The sequence below is a fragment of the Idiotropiscis lumnitzeri genome, chromosome 10 (genome assembly GCF_059441095.1).
Source record: "Idiotropiscis lumnitzeri isolate Australia: NSW breed Sydney's pygmy pipehorse chromosome 10, RoL_Ilum_1.0, whole genome shotgun sequence".
Lineage (NCBI taxonomy): Eukaryota > Metazoa > Chordata > Actinopteri > Syngnathiformes > Syngnathidae > Idiotropiscis > Idiotropiscis lumnitzeri.
In genome coordinates this window covers 1,442,143-1,461,765 of record NC_142400.1, presented here as the reverse complement: position 1 = coordinate 1,461,765, position 19,623 = coordinate 1,442,143, and the positions used below count along the sequence as shown (strand labels likewise).

Here is a 19,623-nt window from a genome sequence, read left to right as displayed (position 1 = left end):
AGCGCTCTATCACCAGCAGTGCACCGAAAAGACCTGGATCGCTTACCAAAGAAGAAACAGATGGACTCTTGTTTCTCCATTTTTCCCGGCTAGTTGGTGCTGTCGGCGTCTTGAATTTCCCTGGCCGATGGTGAAAAAAAGGTGACTATTGAATGTTTTTTTTTTTATTGTTTTTTTGTTTTGTTTGTTTTTTTGCACCCAGGCATGTCGTGTTTATGTGTTTTTAATTCCTTCTTGTCAGAGTAATGTTAATGAATTTTTCAAAATTAGCCACTACTTTAAAAATCGACCTCGCGAGGAGGTAAGTCAAGAATCCGTGTGAAACCGAGCATGGAAATTAATGTAACAGGCAATTAAAATGTCATAATTCGTGGTGGTGATAACATGTGGACATTTTTGTTTCGTCTGAAAGTAGTTCAAGAGTACTTGAATCTGTTTGCAATTAGGAGAATATAACAACTCAAAGCCAACGTAGACACGATTGAAACAGAGCCATTGGCTAAATTAATTTACCTGGTTCATAGTGATGGGCCTGACAGTTGTTTTAAGTGGAGTGAATCTTTAGAATCAGCACATAAACGTGTGTATTTGTGACAATGACAACTGGCATCAGGTTGCTATTCGTATTTTTTATTGTGAATTGATTGTTTGAAGACAGAATAGATTGGCAAAAATCATCGGTTCATCATTTCCATATTTTGATTTGACGTGAGTGATGACATCAGACTGTGGCACTGATGACATCACGGCGGTCGTGGAGACGTCATGGTCAGTTGTAGGCGTCTTTGTCGCTTTTCGATTGGCCGTGTGGCTCTTCCACCGGACGTTCAGGGTCGAACGTTGGCTCCGCCCCCATTTGGCCTGCGGACAGAGCGAGGTTGGTGTGAGAGGTCGCCTGCGTGTGACAGTTCGCCGCAGGGCGATGTGATGTGATGTGATGTGACCGACCACTTGTTGTGAGCGCGTTTCCCAGATGCGTCCAGAAAGAGCAGCTCCTCTCGCGCAGGCCTTGCTTCTGGCTGAGGGCGGGACTTAGTTCCAGAAAGTTGGGCGGTGCCCCAGAGGAGAGGACCGGATTCCAGCGGGGCAGAGAAGTCGCCGGCCACGATGCCGATGGGTTGGGATTTCTGAAAGTACATAAAAAATGACCACATTGTAATACTTGGTGCGTGCTTTCACCGCGTTTGTTAGTTTGTCGGTCAGACAGATGAACAGTCAGTCAGTCACTTTGTCATTACGTTTGTTTTTGGGTTTGTCAGTCAGTCAGCGAAGTTGGCGGACGGACGGTTAGTCAGTTGTTAAAACAGACAGACAGGCAGACAAGTTAACTCTCAGTGCGTCACTTGGGAAGTCCGTTTGGATGTTTGTCGGTTTGCGTGTGGTCACCCGCTCCGGACGAAGTTGGCCACGTAGCTCATGATGGCCAGCGAGAGGCGGCGCTCTTCGGTTGTAAATCGCGGCGAGCCGATTGGCTGATGAGGAGCGCTGAACAACAGCTGCACGTCCGGCGGGAGCGACAGGTCGGCCCTGAAAACAGAAAATGGGCCCGGTCAGTCAGGACCACGGAATGCCGCTCGCTCGCCGTCGCGGTGAGTGAAGCCACCGGCGGCCATCTTATGTTGCCACTCGCTTAAACCCGGCTGACTTGTTCTTTGCGAGGCTCTCATGACTCGATAAAGGCATCGTGGCCGAAAACAAGCACTGTCCATTTTGTTTGCAGCTAAAACAAAACATGTTGTCGGTAAGCGTGGCAACGCAATATGGCTGCCCTCTGGCAATTTTTAATCCACTCGTCCGTGGTTAGGTTGGCCGTGGGAAGCGCTTCGTACCTGCTCGCGCTTGCAGGCTGGTGGTACAGGAAGACGTTGGCGCCGCTCTTCGCGTAGTGGCTGGCCAGCCGCAACGTGGGGCAGATGATGAACAGGTCTCTGCGACGCACACGCACATGCATTCGTTATTTGATCAATATCGCTCAAGATGGCCCGCTCAATGAAAATCAGTCAAGAAAAGTAAATATCTTGCAAAACAATTGAAATGTCAAAATGTGCTTAGCGTCAAGTCAAATTAACTAATTTACTGCCATTGACGGCTAAAGACGTCAAAGATACTTTTTTTTTTTTTTTACTTGGCTGGTAGTGAATGAGTTAATTTGCCTTTTGCACAAAAGCAAATGATTTATTTTTTTGTTTTTAAAAGTTGTCTTTACCGATGTGAAAAACGAGCAATATACAAAACTGGCGTTCTGACCTTGTGGCGTTGTCGAGTGCGCGTGAAAAGAGGTTGTATCCGGCGGGGGCGGAGCTATGGTCCAGTGAATAGAACCACGTGGCCGCCTCCTTGAGCAGCGAGCTTCCGGAGGCTCCGCCCAACGAACGGCTCAGCGCCTCGTAAAACGCCGTCTTGCCGCCGGGCAGCGCCGATGCAAAGTCCTGACAGCACACACAACACAACGCGTGTGTTCAAGAGTTTGTGTGACTGTTTCCACGCCTCATCTTTGTGGCGTGCATGCTTGTTTTGTGTGCGCGACCAACGCACGACCTCTGACCTTGACGCTTTGCATCCGGGCTATGATTCCGTCATCCTGCGACGTTCCGAGTAGGAGGTCAACTCGGCGTAGCGATGTCGGCGCGCTGCCGTCGTCTCCGTCGGCGTCTCGCGTGGGCGACCACGAGCGGAACGGCCCGCTGGTGGCCAGCAGCTGAAACACAGGAAATGGTGTGAGGGTCAACAACATGGCCGCCTGCGTGGGCGGGACTTGCGAGGCGCCGCGTCACGTTGCGCACCTTGGTCTGAACGGCGTTGAGTGCCTGCGCGGGCGCTGCCCTGAGGCACGCCACCATACGCTCGTCATCATCCGTGGCGCAGTCCAGCTCGCCGGCCAAGCGCAGCGTCAGACGTCTGGCGGCCGACGGCGATTGGACCAACGACGGCGAGAATAGCGAGCCGCCCTGCGCGTGACACAAACACATACGTGAACAACGCGCATGACGAACACACACGGGCGTGGAGAGGGCGGGGTTTGCCGCGGCGTGAAAATCTTCTGTGAACGCTCAAAAAAACGCATCCAAAAGCAACCAATCACGCACACACACTTGATACTGACCATGAGCAACATGCGGTGGAAAAGCGGCGCGCGGCGCATAAGGAGCAGGCTGATGATGTCTGCGCCACCACGCTCCGCCCCCACCGTCACTCGGCTCTGGTCTCCGCCCAGCGCGGAAATGTGGGCGTTGACCCAGCTCAGCGCCGCCTCTTGGTCCGACACACCCCAGTTGCCGCTCGCGCCAGACGAACCTGCTGAGAAGCGCACGAGTTTTAGTCACGTGTGTGTCAGTGGTACAACACATTTGTGTGTTGCGTGGATGTGAGTAGTTGTAAATACGTGTGCGTGTGGACCTGTGCTGAGGAACCCGAGGGCGGCCGTCCTGTATGCGGCCGTCACCACCAGGAGGTTTCCGACCGCGGCGAGGGTGGAGCCGTCCAGCATGGCTCGGCTGTGATTGCTTGACGGGTTGATGAAGAAAACCAGTACTGGGACACGCCCCCTCTGACACACGTATGCACGGAAAGGTCAACGGATGTCACGGTACCGCATTTGCATGTTAGATGAAAGCGGCGTCAGTCGGTTACCATAGCGACAGGCTTGAAGATGTTGAGGTAGAGGCAGTCCTCGCTGGCGTCCACTCGGCCCGGTTGCACACATGCGGACCTGAGGGTCGCACACGCGTGTCAGCCGTGTTTAGCGGGGGCCATCGGGCACAGTCGCACTTACCGTATTCTGCTGGCGTCCCAGGTCTCCGTCCAATCAGGCGGCTGCGCGCTTTGAAAGCGGAGCGATCCGATTGGCGGACGAGCGTACGGAACGCCGAGGAACTGAAGCACACGCCTCCTGTCCGAGCCCAGCGCCGTTTCCGTGACGATGCCCTGTAGGTTGCCGTGACCCGCGATGACGACGCTTGTCGACGACGACAACGCTGATGATGAGGTGAACACACATTTCTAACACGCATCTAGACAAGTACATACCAGTATTTTTTTTTTTTTTTAACAAACACACAAACAGGTGACTAATGCGCACAAACACGTTAATACACTTTTATGAACGAAATACTGATATACTCACACACACACTCACACACAAATAACACACGTGAACGCAAATGCAATAAAGACACAATCATGTACATAAATAAAAAAAAAAAAATACTCATTAAGAATATGCACACACACACACGAAGAATTGTGATTGGCTGACCTCTCCTCAGGTACACATGGGGGGCGGGCTCTCGAACCACCAGCCGACAGGAGGAGGCGGGGCTTTCCGAGGTGGGGGCGGAGCTTAGGCCGCACACGGCGACGTCGGGATAAAAGACGCAGCGGGTGGCCGACTCCCGCTCGGCCAATGACACGGCGGCGCAAGACTCCGCCTGCTGGCAGGCTGAAACGGTACGTTGGCACACGAGGAAGTCGCGCGACCGCTTTCATTTCATTCGCTACTGCTGGCATGTGACCCATCACTCTAGTTGCCTTCCAAATCACTCCTCAGCCAAATTCAAGTCCCGACTTAGTGGTTTGGGACGAGACGTTTCTTCGTTTGTGCCACAGAGTCAAATATTCATTCTATCGAAACCCGTAGGTCGTGATTTGGCAGCGTTGGATGAATTGTTTGAGCCGCGCAGGGTGTTGGCAACGGCATGGGCCACTGCACAGGTTAAAAAAAAAAAGACAAATGCAGACAGTGAGTAGGTAGTGAGCCTCGGTTACCATGGAGACACCAGTCCCTGGTCCGGACCGGATCGGCGGCAATGTCACGGCTGATGTGGATGACATCATAAGAAGGTGACGACGCGTCCAGCAGAACCGACGAGTCGGGCAGCAGGCTCCACTCGTCTGTTGACACTGATTGACAACAACACGCACGCAACAACAAAACGTACTGCATGCGCACACCACTTGGGATTGCAAAAAAAAAAAAAAAACTTGCAAGTGGGGGCAACAATCTAACATTGACGCTACGCATCTTACCGTTGTTTTTCAAAGTTGGCAAACTGAAGGCAGGGCACAAGGCTGGCGACAAAGTCCACTGATTGACTGGAAACACACGCACACACACAACGTTAAAACACTGTTTTGTGTGTCAAGTGTGCACGCGTGTGAGGCGTGCGAGCGCCTTACCAGGTTTTTGGTACCAGCCGAAGGGTTGCGGCGATGTGCCGACCTCATTTGCTGGACAATCGCCGATGGTCCAAGAGCTCCGATGGTCTTCGGTGCACGTTTGAATCCCGAGACTGATTAGAATTACGCACGCGACATCCCTGCCGCCTGCACACACACACACACACGCACCCCCATATGTACATTTGTGTGATGTGCATAGCAAGTGCGTCACATTTGTGTATGTCTTACATACACAAATGTGTTTTTTGTAAAATGTGTTGACTGAGTTCCATTTTTATGACGTGTTTTATATGCACGTCACATATTTGTTAGGTGAGTGTGTTTGGTGTGTGTGTGTGTGTGTGTGTGTTTGATGTGTTGGTCACGTGTTTTATGTGTGTGACAGCAGACGTGCCGTGAGAATGATAGCTACCATCTTTGGAGTCTGTGATGAAGCCAAAGCCACGGCAACAAGCATCCTCATCGCAACGACGCTCACAAGCCATGAACCTGCAAACATGCAAGTATGTCACATGTGAACTGTGGGTGCGTGTGCGTGCGTGTGCGTGCGTGTGCGTGTGTTACCCTTCTGGCAGCGGTGTGTTTGCTTTCACGTTAACTCGATTGCGCACTGAGTAAGATACCATCTTCTTGAAGGAAACTCGCTCATAGAAGCTCTTCACCGGACCACCCAGGTCCACTGCTTGCACGCACACGCACACACACACAAACAAACAGTGAGCCAACAGTGAGATGACATCACGCATGACATACGACGTGCGTACCCTTCTTGCTGAAGGCGTTTTTGGGCTTCCTGTCCAGCACGGTGCGACAGGGACGTCGGAGTGGCGTGTCGTACGCGCCGCACACGCGACTGTCAGGAAACAGGAAACAGCTGAAGAAATCTGCCGAGTCGGCGTCGTCCAGCTCGGCCAACGAGCAGCCGGGCTCGCCGTCGCAGCCTAAACACAAAAACACGAGGGCGGCGTGACACGGCGGTAGCGTGTTCGACTGCCAGCTCAGAGGTTGACGGTTTGATTCCCCGGCCATTGCGACCATGTCGAAGTGTCCTTGAGCAAGATGCGGAAAAAGTTGCGCCTGATGCTGCGTCATCAGGAGGTAGATGAGGTGCCCGTGTGAAGTAACGGAAAAAAGCTAGAAATGCGCCATATAAGTGAGAACCCGTTTACCATCTACGAGGTTTGCGTGTGTGTGAGCGCGCACGTGTGAGACACCACAGCAAAGCATTCTGGGAAGTGAAGGTCTTCTTGTTGAGCAGGAAGGAGAGCACAGGGAGGGTCTTCTGAGTGTCCACCAGCACGTCGTCTTCGGAGAGCGATGCAAACTTGTCGTGCACCGAACCTACACACACGCACACACACACACACATTATATACATGCACGCACTGGCAAATACACACAGACACACACTAAAGGTACAAACCATCAAGAGGCGGAGTCAGGTCTATGTTGACTTCACAGGAAGCAGCATTTGATTGGTCTGCATAAAGAGACGAAACGTCACGTGACGTCACGTCACTCTTGTGTGCTGTAAGGACAACATGGCACTCTACCGGTTGTCAGGTAGATGGCTTGAAAGTCTACGATGGATGCCTGATAGTCCTTCTTGTCCACGTTGGAGGCCGGAAGTGCTGACTCAGCTGGTGGCAACATGTCATACTTGTTACATGTTTGTATACATACGTAATATACATGGAAGTTTTCCGTGAATGTTCTTACTGATGGTAAATTTTTGTCCTCCAAAGTCAAACAGGAAGTTGCCCCGCTGCTTGTTGTATGTGAGACCCGCCCCACAAATGCGATTGGCGGCGCCCTGTCCACTCATGTCCCAGTCCCGCCGGCCGCATGTCAAGACGGACGGTGCCCTCAGCCAGCCGCAGAGCAGAGAACCTGGGGGGGCGGGGCAGAAGGGCTCAGACTCCGCCCATGAGTGAGTCACATCGCTGAGGTAACGTACTGCCGCTCAACAACAACACGACAGCGCGCAAAAACACGAGCGTACACTCCAACAAACAAAACGCAATGACGCCGTACCGCCGTTCAGGCTGTTGCGGTTGAGGATGAAGCCGTGGCAGCAGTCGTCACGGCGACAGCCGAGTTCGCAAAAACGATGGGCGTCGGCAAGCGATGCGTTGGCGAATGCCCACGTCCGAAACACGCCGGACTCCGCCTTCGCCATCGATGACCTCATAAAATCAGAGGTGGACTCCGCCCCTAAAACACACCTGACCGTTTTAACACACGCATGCACGTGCCTCCCGGTTGCCATGGTTACTTACCAATCTTCCTGATGACCAGCACATCGGAGGCCGTGGCCCGAACCCTCACAAAGCACCGCAACCAATCAAAGAGCTCCGTCTGACTGTTACCCAGAAACCCTTTTACCTGCGTGCGCACGCGTACACTGTCAGTGTTTGGCCTGTGTGCGCGTGTGGGGGTGCGCGTGCGCGTGTACCTGATCAGAAGTGTTGCAGTGTGTGTTCACAGTGTGTGTGCTGTACACCTCACATTGGCCACTGGACAGCGCCACATGGTGGCAGGATGTGTCCACTGCACATGCTGAGGGATAAACGCATCCACGCACATCAAACATTAACAAGAATATTATTATTTACTCACATGAAATAGACAAAAATGGGGAGAATTGCACATTTTGATTTGACGTTATTTGTGCGTGTGTTACCTTTAGCGCATGTTCTGAGGTCAGAAGTCATGCGCTGCAGGACTTGCGTGTCTCCAGCTCCAAAGATGACCTCTGACCTGGGGACAGCCTCAAACCTGCGGAGGACTGTACATCCAAAAGCACACACACACAGTATGTAAATCTCGTCTCTAATTGGGTGACTTTTCTTTGTTTGTCACCTGAGCAGTCGGCATCGGTGAGGGGCGTGTCACTTCTGGTCCAGTCAAGCTCCGCCCCCTCACTGTTAAAGCAGCTCCAACTGCCTGAGAGGAAGTCAAACTGAGCCGGTAGGAAATCGCCCACCTCAGAGCAGCGGAGGACACGCCTTTGACAGTCTGTCACACCTACACACACACACACGCATGTATACAGTGAGTCCGCATATGATGGCGTCAGTCGTGCAAATGATTGACAGCTCACATTGATTGAGGGAGAAGGCTCCAGGAGAGGAGGAGGAACCTTTGGGACACGGGTTGCACAAGTCCCGCCCCTCTGTGTCCTGATAGCTTCCCCGGGGACACAAAAGACACGACCCCTCAGCGGAGTAACTGCCAGCGGGGCAAACGACTGCGCACAAAGATGATGTCATCAGTTGGTGTCACGGACGCTAGTCGAGTCGAGTCAGCGATATCGAAATCCAGGCGGTTACATGGTCATGTCATCAACGGACTCACCGCAGCCTTCGCCGTCGTCACTTAGTCGGTAACCGTGGGAACAACCCACTCGGGGTGTCGTCTTGGAGACCAGCTGAGGTCGTGAAGTGATGTTGATGTGCTGAGTCAGCAGATGCTCAAAACGCTCCAGAAGATGTGAGACATTCAGGAACGTCGCTAGAAATCACAGCGCGTGACATCACAGGAAATGACATCACGCCACTCTCGTCACACACTTTGACTCACCAATGTCGTGAAGAGCAGGCAGTTCAGAAGTCGGGAGGTCAGTCATGAAGGCCGTCCAACTGACCGTCACACTCCATGACGTGGCGCCGTTGCAACGTACACGCAACAAAGAGTCGTCACACAGAGACACACTGCGCCCCGATAAGGGAAGCTACACGCACAAAGACGCCGTTATTCGCTGTGATGATGTCGTATGTGTGCGTCCGTGCGTGTGAGCGTGATTTCACCTGAGCTGAGCAGAGCCCCCTTGTGGTCATGCCACGTAACAGCTGTGAGTGGATCGCTTGTGGGTTCTGACACGGCGCCGCCAACGACCAAATATGAGACGCCCACACACGCTGAGGAGGTGCACTCACTACACACACACACACACACACACACACACACACCCACACACACCCACACACACACACATACACACAATGACTACACACACACATAAAGAATGCTCTAGAAAACTTGGTCAGGTTCAAAAGTTATACTCTGGCAGGCTTCAGGCAGAGGTCGGAGGTCGCCCTCCCACTGCCGACCGATTGTGTCGCACGTAAAGCTGCGGACGCGAAGCGAGTTGTGGTAACCGCGATGACACATCAGGTCACAGCTTTGGCGGCCATCTTGTGCAGGGCGGCATACGATGGCGCCGTGGGCGATGGTGACGGCGGGACAAACGTCAGGACCTGGAGGACACAAGGTCACAAGATGCACTTCCTGTCATATGCAACAGGTGGTGCTAGATTAGCAAAAATGCTGGCACAGTTGCTCATGACTTCCTGACATGTCCACTAGGTGGCTCTGGTCTCATGCTTCCGTCCAGCCATTATCGGAATCTCCTAATGAGGGTGGCGGGGTTCCCGGAGCGAGTCCCGGCTCACTTCCGGCAGTAGGCGGGGTTCACCCTCAACTGGTTGCCAGCCATTCGCAGGGCCCACAAAGACAAACAACCATACTGGGAGGAAACCGGAATACCCGGAGAAAACCCACGCAGGCATGGAAAGAAGCAAACTCCACACGAAGGCCGGAGCTCGGATTCTAACCCCATGACCTTTGCACTGAGAGTCGGACGTGCTAACCACTCAACCACCATTCAACTGCTCTGGGCTCAAACGATGCTCAAAGCAAAATGGGGGGGGTCGCACATTAGCTTTTCACTTGTGGCTAGATGGCGCTGCGGTCCAATGTCGACTTGCTATTTATGTAAACAACACTGCCAATGTCATCCATCAGCTGACGTGAAACTTCAGCTCAGGGAGCACTCACGGTCACAAAACGGCACACGTCCTGACGCTTTGAGTTGGCGGGTTCCAACCACTTCCTGACCGTCCTCAGACACACACCAACAGGAAGTGACATCGCACTGAAGCGGGACAAAGGAGCCGTCCGGGCGACACCGGAGACCTTGAAGCTCACACCAGCTGGGACCTGAATGCAACACAGGAACATTATTCAACTTTCTACATGTACATATTTTATGGGACCTCGGCTACAAAAAGGGTTCTCGTGGCCTGGAACAGTGGAACAAATCGAATCAATGTGTCACGGCACATTTGTGGATACGAGTGAGTGTGTGTGTGCGCGCACGCGTTCGCATACACGTGAGCTGTCCATCAGTTCCCGCGATGGCATTCCGAAGACTCTCCCCGCTCGCAGGATGCACGCACCAGCCTGCAGCGCCCTCTCTCTGCAGCACGGAGAAGCGACCGTCCTGCCACAGTCACGAAAACACTTCCTGTCACATGGCCAATAGCCGACGTCAATCGTTACAGGTGTGCGCTTACCTTGTCACACTGTGGGCGGTACCCCGAGGCATTCGCCATGATGTCAGCGGCTTTCATCCAACCAGAGAGCAGCGACTGGCTTTGAGCTCTTTGGCAGCGTGTGAGACCTGCGTCACACACACACAGGTACACTTTTCCCCCCCCCCACCACTGAATTTGTGTGTAGATTTGCGTGCTCTTGTGTGTTATCTCACATTTGACCAGTGGGAGTGAACGACTGCTCAAAGATTCCGGAACATACTCGCCATCTTCATCAACACACCAACACTGACCTGAACGCACGTGCAAACACATTGATATGTTCATACGAAGCTTCAGATTTGCTTCATGAACCAGTTGTTGTATTTTTGAGTCCTCTAGATGGCACTGTTGGTTTAAATAAAGTCAAGTTGGTGTGCTTTCAGCCCAATGTTGAACGGAGAGTGCCATCTACAGGAGTCCTAAAATACTACAACTGGTTCATGAAGCACATTTGAAGCCTCATTTACTCATCACTATATGTGTGTGTGCATGCGTGTGTTTGTGTTTGTGTGAGACCTGTGCTGTGGTAACACTGCATGGGCCGCCATTCCCCAAAGTTGTCACACTGCGGACTGAACGGCTGATAGGCGAGACGTCCTGCAGGCTGCAACATCTGCATGGCTGAGAAACAACGGCGATCAGTACAATAAGAACTCATTCATCATGACGCTTGCATTGCAGTGCCTCCGTGCAGCTGACAAAATCCACAAATCTTGAATCGCCCCGCCCCGCCCCGCCCCATTGATTGTAAAAAGAGCTTTACTTGCATGGGCCGTGATTCTTTTGCGTGCAACACTGAGGAAGCGTGTAGCTACTCAGGGATTGCTCGAAGCGGAGAAGATAAAAAAAAAAAAAAAGATCACTTTGGACATCGCTATCGAATCTGGAGGCTGTTGACACTTTGGAATCATAATCGGAATTCTTGGTTCAACACTTCAAGTGTAGTAGGGCGGGACTCACTGGAGTAGGCGGCCAATCGCAGCGCAGCTTTGGAGCGTCTCAGCAGCCAATCAGACACCTGCAGCGCCTGCTGCCATTGGGCTCCTTGCAGCTCTTCCGGGGTCAAACGCAGACCCTCGGCCAATAGGAACGCATATCCAGCGGGGATGTGGGAGGAGTTGGAGACAGCCACCACGTTGCTCACTTCCTGTCTAAAGGTCGCCACTTCCTGTAACGCCTGCAAGCACTTGCCTGCGCGTTAGCAGAACAGGACGTCAACAATAATTTCCAAATAATCATCAACAATCGTTTTGGTATTTCTGACCTGAAGAGGAGCGAGGAGTCGGAGAGCTCCTGTCTGCACCTGAAAGACGAGAAGAAGAGGAGTAAGGACAAGGAGGAGGAGGACGGCGAGAAGAAGACAAAAAGGAGGAAAGAGTTCAAGTTGAAGCTTGCTAAATATGTCTGGTGACGTAACAGTTCAGGTGGCCGCCAGGTGAGGGCGCCACCGCCGGCGCCCCCATGTGGTCCACACAGAAGCACCCGGACGGTCCGCACTGCAGAGGCAAGAAGCTTCCGTCCCGCGAGCACGCCGGGACGAGGATGTCGGCCCCTGCCGCCATCTTGCTTCTCACGTGCAGGGCCGCCGCTCTCTCGCTTTCGCAGGGCGACGGACATCGAGGCTGGACGCCGCGCACCCGTGTCCCGGCAACCTCTTGGCCTTGCGTGGTCACGCACCAGCACTGTCCGCCCCGACACTGAACCTCTCGAAAGGACCCGTCGGACGTGCAGCTCGGCACGAAAATGGACGTTGTGTCGTCTTGGCCGCCGGCGGCTGCGCAGGAACGGAGGACCGGCGTCAGTACCTGGAAGCAGACAGCAACCACGCAAATATGGAGGCAGTATTCCGTTTTAGCATTAGCGTTAGCATTTTAATGACTCGTGTTGAATCAGGATTCATTTCCATTTCTTTGTCGGCAGCTCCTCCCTTAATAGTCATTCTCTTCTGACCGAGCCAACTGTCGACACGAAAGGCACACCACAAAGCTTCCTCAGGCCCCTCCTCTTCAACCATGTCACGTCCCAAAAAGCTAACCCTGACCAAATGCTACCGCAGCACTTTGAGTCTGACCTTAGCCTTAGCATTGGCATTAGCATTCATTTTAGCATTCCACATTCGAGTGTGTTCTTGCATTTGGGATTCACGCACACACCTGACGCAAGGAGGCGGATCCCGAAGTGCTCATAAGGGTGAGTCGAACACCGGCTAGGAAGTCCTGGTCCTCCAGGGCGCGACTGACGGCGAGGACCAGCTTCTGATGTCGTTGTGGGAGGGTGGCAGCATCCACACGTACGCCGCCCCGCGTTCCCACCGCGCCGCTGAGGTTGAAGCGCGCCGTGTTCTTCAGGAACTTCCCACCAAACAGAAACTCCTGCAACTGGCGAGGAGAGGAGCCGTCCAGAGCCTCTAAAGCCCCGCCCACCGAGGGGAAGAGCCCGTGCAGGACGTCCACCATGACGGACAGGAAGGACACGGGATCCGCCTCTACCGGAAGTAGAGCCTCTATTGCTGGCAGGAGGGCTTGACAGGAAGCCGAGCGTCCCGCCGACGAGGTGGCGGGAAGGCGAGCTTCGTGAGGACCCGAGAACAAGCGGGAAAGGGATGCGCGACGAAGCGAGACGCAGTCCTCAGACGCAACACCTCCTTTGCACACGAGAAAAACAGACGAAGAAGAACCAGCGTCTGTATTGTCATCAGTCGACATTTACGTCCATCAACAAAAAAACTGACTGGTCGCAAGCCGATGTCAGGGCACACAACTCGCACTCATGAACGATTTTTATTCACGAAGTTAACATGCTAACATGTTTTCGCAACATGCGACGTGGACGTAACGAGACCCCCCAAACTCTGTCTCGGGTTGTCTCACAATCCTGATTCGGTTGCCATTTCGACACTCACCACAAACCAGGAAGTCTCCGTGCTGCCGCGTCCCAGGAAGTTCCGCCCCCGTTTGGTCCACGCACCAACACTGCCCCCCCTGCTGGCACTGCTTGGAGCTGAAGGCCCCGTCGTCCTGGCACGACGGCACGTAAACGTCGGATGTCGCCGTAGCTGCCCTCCGCTCCTCCTCGCATGCCGAAGGACCTGCCGGCGTCAAAGTAGTGCCGCACAAATGGATGATGATTCAAATACGACAAAAAAACAAAGATCGGAGGTGACCGTTTGCTTTTTTTTGGAAACCAATTCACCAACTCGTCATCTCTGTCCAACTTACATCGGAATCGGCCGCTGACGGCGAGGCGAACTCCCAGCATCCTCCTGTGCAGAACTTTGAAAACCGTCGACTCGGCGAACGAGCGAGCGACGCCAATTCCGGAGAAGGCGGAGTCATACACGTCAGACAGCAGCAACTCCACGCCTGCGCCAGAACATCAGCAAACTTCACCTTGGTCTTTCGTCATCATCGTTGGAGGGGCGGGACAAGGGGCGGGGTTACCTGTGTCGGCCATTTCACGCCCCCCGCTGTCCGAGCAGAAGCAGTAGGCGGAAACCAGCGGGAAGGCCTTCCGGAAGGATTTGAATGTGGAAAAGGCAGCTGGGAATCTGCCGCAAAGCGGAAAAACGAGGCCGAGGGGCGAGAAGACAAAAGACACAGAAGACCAAGACATGCCATTTGCTTGTTCATCGTTTACGCGAGATGACGAGTGTGCGTTTGGCGTGCGTGTTACGTGTTGAAGGCGTGCAGCATGTCCAGCTTTCGCCTGTCCGTCATGTTGACGAGTTGACACTGGACAGGGAGGAAGTTGCCGTCCTCGGAACACTGCGGCGGCGAAGACGAGGCGGCGCTGTGAAGGCGCCGACGAGAGAGCGCCGAGCAGCTGCCGGGACCTACCGAGGGTTGGAGTTCAAAAGTGTGAGCGTCTCTGCGTGCGCGGGACCGCTCGTGCGTGTTTGTGCACGTACAGCTGTGCGGCCTCCCCGTCTGCCTGGTGCCGTAAAGCTCCATGCCGTCCCGGTCCACGCACCAACACTGCCCCCTGCTGGCGTCGCACTGCATCGGCAGGAAGTGACCCGATGGCGAGCATCGCAGGGACGACTGAAGATGGCACGACGACGCGCCTGATGCCAAGAGGACAAACGAGCGCAACTTTCAGTCTCCGCTGTCCTTCGCCAGCGAGTCGGTCAGGTGACCGTCAGTCTTACACTGAGGAATGGAGCCGTTGGTTTGAGTTCCCGACACTTCCTGGCCTTCAGCGTCAACGCACCAACACTCCTGGCCCCGCCCACTGCACTGCACAGGCCTGTACACGTGCGTGTGACGACATAATTAAGGGATTTTAGCCATCATGATTTGTGCGTCATGATTTAATGCTGCAATCCTCGCTTCAACCACAGGGAGGCAGTATAATAGTGTCATGCAGACACAAACGAAGCAGAATGGTCTTCTTCCTCTGCTACTACTCGGTAATTTGCTGTTCTATTTGCCATTTTTCTGCAGCGGAAGAAAACTATATGCCTGAGAGTATTATCCGTTTACATGTGTTGCTCCAGTGTTTGTGTTCAAATCCCTTTCCGAAAAGGTCAAATTGCTTTTGTCTCAAAATGGATGGCATCCGCCGGAACTCGGCAGTACATGAGCGCCGGAGCCGGCCGCCGAATACCTGAAGCGTCCATCTTGTGTGCATTGCGGCGGGCGGTCGGGTGGGCGGGCCGCGGCTCTGGCGGCCTCGCATGGCGTCACCATCGAGTCCAGCTGGTACTCTAAACCGCAAGGGCGCAACAACACGGTTGTCAATTGTATCCGAGTCGTTACCACGGCAACATCGGATTGGTCGTCGTTTGTTCAAACGGATGACTGTGGCGAATTAAGGGCCTGCTTCAAGCTGCATGACACGTTCCGAGTTTTGGTTTCTGTGGCTTTGAAAAAGAGGACGTACGCCGAGTGTTCGTTTTGGTCAAGTTAGTTTGTGCGGCCGGTGGCGTTTTTTTTTTTTTTTTTTTTTTTTTTTTTTTTTTTTGAGAGAGAGAGCATTGAAAATGATGGCCAGCTTTAATTTCCTGAGGAGGGGAAAAAAAGCCAAAGTGCTGGGCACGGCACACGAGCCTCACCTGAAGGCCGGGCGCAGAGTGCGGGCGAGCGGCAGACGAGCAGCGCCAAGGCGACGGCTAGCAATCTCCCCATTTCGGTGGTCTCAATGGCCAACAATCTCCCCATCGCAGTCGTCGTGGCAGTTGGGCGCCGCTGCTTTTAAGGCGTCGGGAGTGCCGAGTCAGCGTCCTCGTCTGTCCGTCCTGGCGGCACCAAGAGTCGCCGCTCGGTGGCGTGACGTCTCGCCATTGGACAAGAGGCTTGGAGGACAAACTTGGGATTTGGATGAGCGCTTTTGAAGAGGGCGATGAAGAGGCAAGCGTGTGTTTTGGCTACTTGTGTTTTTTGCTTAGATGGACAACTTACGTACAGAGACGTGATAACAAAAAGTTCTTGGGCAAATGTTCTTCTTTTGCAAATTCTAGCAGCCTTGCTTGAATTTCTTTGGAAAGCCAAGAACTGGTTTGGTTTGTCGTGGTGCTTAATCATTGACTCCTTTATTGGTCAGCAGGAGGAATTTCATTTCAGTTGGCCATCATTATTTCTGCATTTAGTTGTTCTCGTTTTTTTGTGTATTTTACGTCTTCTCTATTGGCTTCGATGTTCACATCCCCCTTTCATAGAATCCACTACAAGGCCTGCCCGCTTGTCGGCAAAAAGGCGGCCGCCACTTCCTGTTTGGATGACGTGAATGAGAAGTGAAGTGTTGTCGAGTATTTTTGTGGCAAGAAAGAATTCAGGTGGACGCGACGGGAAATAGTGTCATGACAAACGGGAAACAACTTGGTGGATTGGATTCCAGTTTTATTGAAACTTTGGCACGTGTGACATCACTTTGCTTGTTCTTGTGTTACGTGACTCCGGTCGGCGCGTGGCATCGCTTCCTGCCGGCGGAGCACTCACGGGGACTTATGCGCTACAGACGAGTAAACCACGTCCTCCGTTTCCGCCGGCCTCAAACGACAACAATGCTTTAATAGCAGCACAGTTGTGTGTGTGTGTGTGTGTGTGTGCGTGTGTGTGTGATACCTGTTGATGGCCTTTGGTTTAAACTGGACGGCAGCATAACTGACTTCGTCACTCTGGTCCATTTCCTTTCCATCTGGACCACGTCTGTCACCAACCGGCATTGTGTTACTGTTGTCGTGACGAGACGCCAGCCGCCGCTTCCTGCTGGAGTGTCCAACACGTGCTAAGTGTGCTAATGCTAACTGCTACCACGCTAACGTCCCGCACGAGAACGCACCGTTTGATGAGGAACAACGTGATGGCAATGACGAGGAGCAGCGCCATCAGGAGGCCCAAGGAGAGACCGAGCGTAGCAGCAAAATGTCCGTCTGGAAAGTCGCCAAGCAAACGGACACAGTGAGGACTCAGCAAGTTTTTTCATTCGTGAAAACATTGAAGATGAGAACACAACAAGAACAAGTGAGTGTGTGTTAGTTTTTATTTCGTTTTGAGTTTTTTTTTTAATTAGTTTTCAGTGCGGGTTTAGTTCTTAGTTTTAGTTTTTTCAAAACACTAAGTTTTAGTATTATTTTATATTAGATCAAGATTTTTAAAAAAGACCATGGGTAGTATTGTGTGGTGAAAATTCAACCAAAATATTTCAAAATATTTTGCCTATACAGTCCACAGATTTGGAATCACAATAAGTGCCATGCATACCGCTTTTAAAGTTAAATGTAGTCATGCTCCATTTCGCTGGTTTTCGGGAACTTAAAAAAACTAGATAGATGGGATGAGACAAGAACAGAAGAAGAGGCCAAAAACCAAATCTGTCATTTACCTGTACGGCGTCGTTCCACGTTCAGCCTGAAGGGCGGCGACATAGTGTTGGGGCGGCTCGCCAGGCTGCAGGTGTAGTTGGCCGACTGTGTTGCCGTCAACCGGAGGGCGGAGCCGTTTTCCGGGAGGGTGTGGCCGTCTCGTTGCCAGAGCACGTTCAGATCATCAAAAGAACAGAGGGACGTGCAGTTGAGCGTCACCGCCGCACCCTCACTCACGCGCTCGGGGACGGAGCTTTGCACCCTCATCGGATCGCCATCTAGAGGAGGGCACGGTTACCATGGAGACGGGATGCTCAGTCAACACTTCAGCTATGAAAAACCAGCGACGGGTGAACAGGCTCCCAAGGTCCCATATGGCACTCAAATGTGTGTGTGTGTGTGTGTGTGTGTGTGCAGACGTTGAGGCACTCTTAAGTCAAGGTACATCTCTATAACGTGTTCCTACCAACGACAGTGACGTTCACGCCTTTGGTGCCGGTGAAATGTCCGTCGTTGTCTACGGCTTCCATCCGGAATCGGAAGACGTTGTTGTCTACCTTCTGAATGTTGTGGATCTGCAGTGTGCAGTTGCTCTTCACGTCCCCCAGGTACAGGTAGCGCCAGTTGTTGCGAGTTATGTGACTGTCGTACACGGAAGGCGTGCTTCCATGACAGATGAGGTGATTGATGCACCACACCACCCGAACCACCGGCATGATGGGTGTGAAGGAGCACTGCAGTGTCACGGTGGACTGGCGCACCGCGCAAGTCCTCGCCAGCGAGTAATGCACGAGCTCTTTCTTTGCCGCGTCCGCAGAACCTGAAAAATAGTTTGATGGATATTGTGCTGCTCCTTCTGCTGTACTTGCCTTGCCCACCTGGGGGCAGTATCATGCAAACGTATGCACAAACACTCACCGATCGTTTTTCGTGGTTAATTGGGAAAGTGAAAAACCGCAACTTAGAGGTTGACTTTTTATTATTCAAATTTTTATTATTATTTTTATTTTTTTACATTTTAATTTTCGGTGTGGCGACCCCTCGCCCGAACCCCCCCTCCCCGACATGGTTCCCAACCAACCAAAAACTTTTTACACTCCAAAGTCAACTTTAAAAATACAAAATGTCGAATAAATGCCAAGCCACAGCCGGCGAGAGGAACGTGGTTACAAACCCGGAAGTGGACGATTACAACGAATGTTCGCTAATAATGACGTTAAAGTTCCGATTTCGATCCAAAATTTGCCTTACCTTGGCGCCAATTTCTGTGTTTTCAAACAGAATGTTCAAAAGTTGTTTTTTTTTTGTTTGGTTTTGTTTTGTTTTTTTTGCTTTTAGGCGGTATCATGACATCACAACACACTCTCACTTGGCATTTTTAACCTGCCCATACATGACATGCTGGAGAACTTACGCACACGCACACACACCCCGTCTCGCACACACACGCACACGCACACACTCAGTGTGTGATCCGTCACTCACCTGCCAGAAGCAGCAAGACCAACACGTTTGCGTGTGGAAGAAACATGATATGAACGGACGAGAAGATGTGAAAGAAATGAGCGGAGAATAAAGAAGCATGAAGAGAAGAAGTTGAACTTGCTCTTCCTCTTTTCTGCTGAGCGCAGAAGAAAACGGAAGGTGATGAAATTCAAAGTCAAGCCAGAGGGACAAAAAGTGCAACTGAATGGCTCAGCGCTGACGTGATGAGTCATCGTGAGGACAAAGCAATTGTTATTTTTATCCGTTCAATTTTTGGGGTATTTTGTCGCCATAATGATGTGTGATGACATCTTAAGTGGGCGGGGCTTCGTCCCTCATAGTACCAGGATGTTGCGTGGAGCTCTCACTCTGCTGCTGCCAGTGTCGTCTTCATCATCCATGATGATGACAAAATGATATTTTTCATGATGATATTGAGACGGTGACGGCTTGGCGTTTGCTTAGATAGTCAAAATCAAATTAAATCAGCCCTAACCATAAACAGCCATAATCCAGAAACAACTGGAAACAAACTAGACTACAAGAGTAATCGTGGACACAAAAAAAGCATGCAAAATAGTGAGACAACAAACCCAGGGGTCAGTGGTGAATTAATCCCCCCCCCCAACTTTGCTACTCTGACCTCCCAGTTCAAAGTGCATTCTATTTTCCAATTGGCCAGTTTTCTCATATGCAGCATAAGCAATTGTCTGGCACATCCGAAGCAGGTCAGGTGTCCGCACGAGGCTCCGCCCATCACTGACAACAGTTGGAAAAGCC

General features: G+C 52.3%; 2 protein-coding genes across 3 annotated transcripts; both read right to left on the bottom strand.

The window, feature by feature from the left end:
- Positions 1–696: 696 nt before the first annotated feature.
- On the bottom strand, positions 697–15,772 carry tg (thyroglobulin). The gene is made up of 48 exons (XM_088306650.1): positions 15,610–15,772; positions 15,162–15,261; positions 14,704–14,801; positions 14,464–14,619; positions 14,229–14,388; positions 13,997–14,103; positions 13,775–13,918; positions 13,459–13,644; positions 12,710–13,200; positions 11,974–12,361; positions 11,517–11,747; positions 11,073–11,177; positions 10,730–10,807; positions 10,536–10,642; positions 10,351–10,462; positions 10,018–10,179; positions 9,243–9,437; positions 8,988–9,115; positions 8,761–8,911; positions 8,536–8,691; positions 8,282–8,428; positions 8,041–8,205; positions 7,862–7,966; positions 7,634–7,737; positions 7,458–7,563; positions 7,213–7,392; positions 6,898–7,068; positions 6,732–6,818; positions 6,602–6,658; positions 6,382–6,519; positions 5,943–6,119; positions 5,743–5,857; positions 5,591–5,667; positions 5,176–5,322; positions 5,026–5,091; positions 4,765–4,899; positions 4,256–4,438; positions 3,773–3,974; positions 3,631–3,709; positions 3,397–3,547; positions 3,104–3,297; positions 2,784–2,948; positions 2,546–2,698; positions 2,248–2,429; positions 1,830–1,928; positions 1,387–1,527; positions 949–1,127; positions 697–861 (listed from the first exon to the last, which is right to left on the bottom strand). The coding sequence occupies exons 1-48, from the start codon at positions 15,713–15,715 to the stop codon at positions 770–772; spliced, it is 7,158 nt and encodes a 2,385-aa protein (XP_088162776.1). The 5' UTR covers positions 15,716–15,772; the 3' UTR covers positions 697–769.
- A 606-nt stretch (positions 15,773–16,378) lies between these two features.
- LOC148328490 (uncharacterized) lies at positions 16,379–19,612 on the bottom strand. Of its 2 annotated transcripts, none has more exons than XM_088305903.1 (6): positions 18,844–19,612; positions 17,825–18,178; positions 17,379–17,636; positions 16,836–16,926; positions 16,619–16,762; positions 16,379–16,543 (listed from the first exon to the last, which is right to left on the bottom strand). In XM_088305903.1, the coding sequence occupies exons 1-6, from the start codon at positions 18,887–18,889 to the stop codon at positions 16,489–16,491; spliced, it is 948 nt and encodes a 315-aa protein (XP_088162029.1). In that variant the 5' UTR covers positions 18,890–19,612; the 3' UTR covers positions 16,379–16,488. The 2 variants fall into 2 exon arrangements, with proteins under 2 accessions (XP_088162029.1, XP_088162030.1); XM_088305904.1 differs by having other exon boundaries at positions 16,619–16,759.
- Positions 19,613–19,623: the final 11 nt, after the last annotated feature.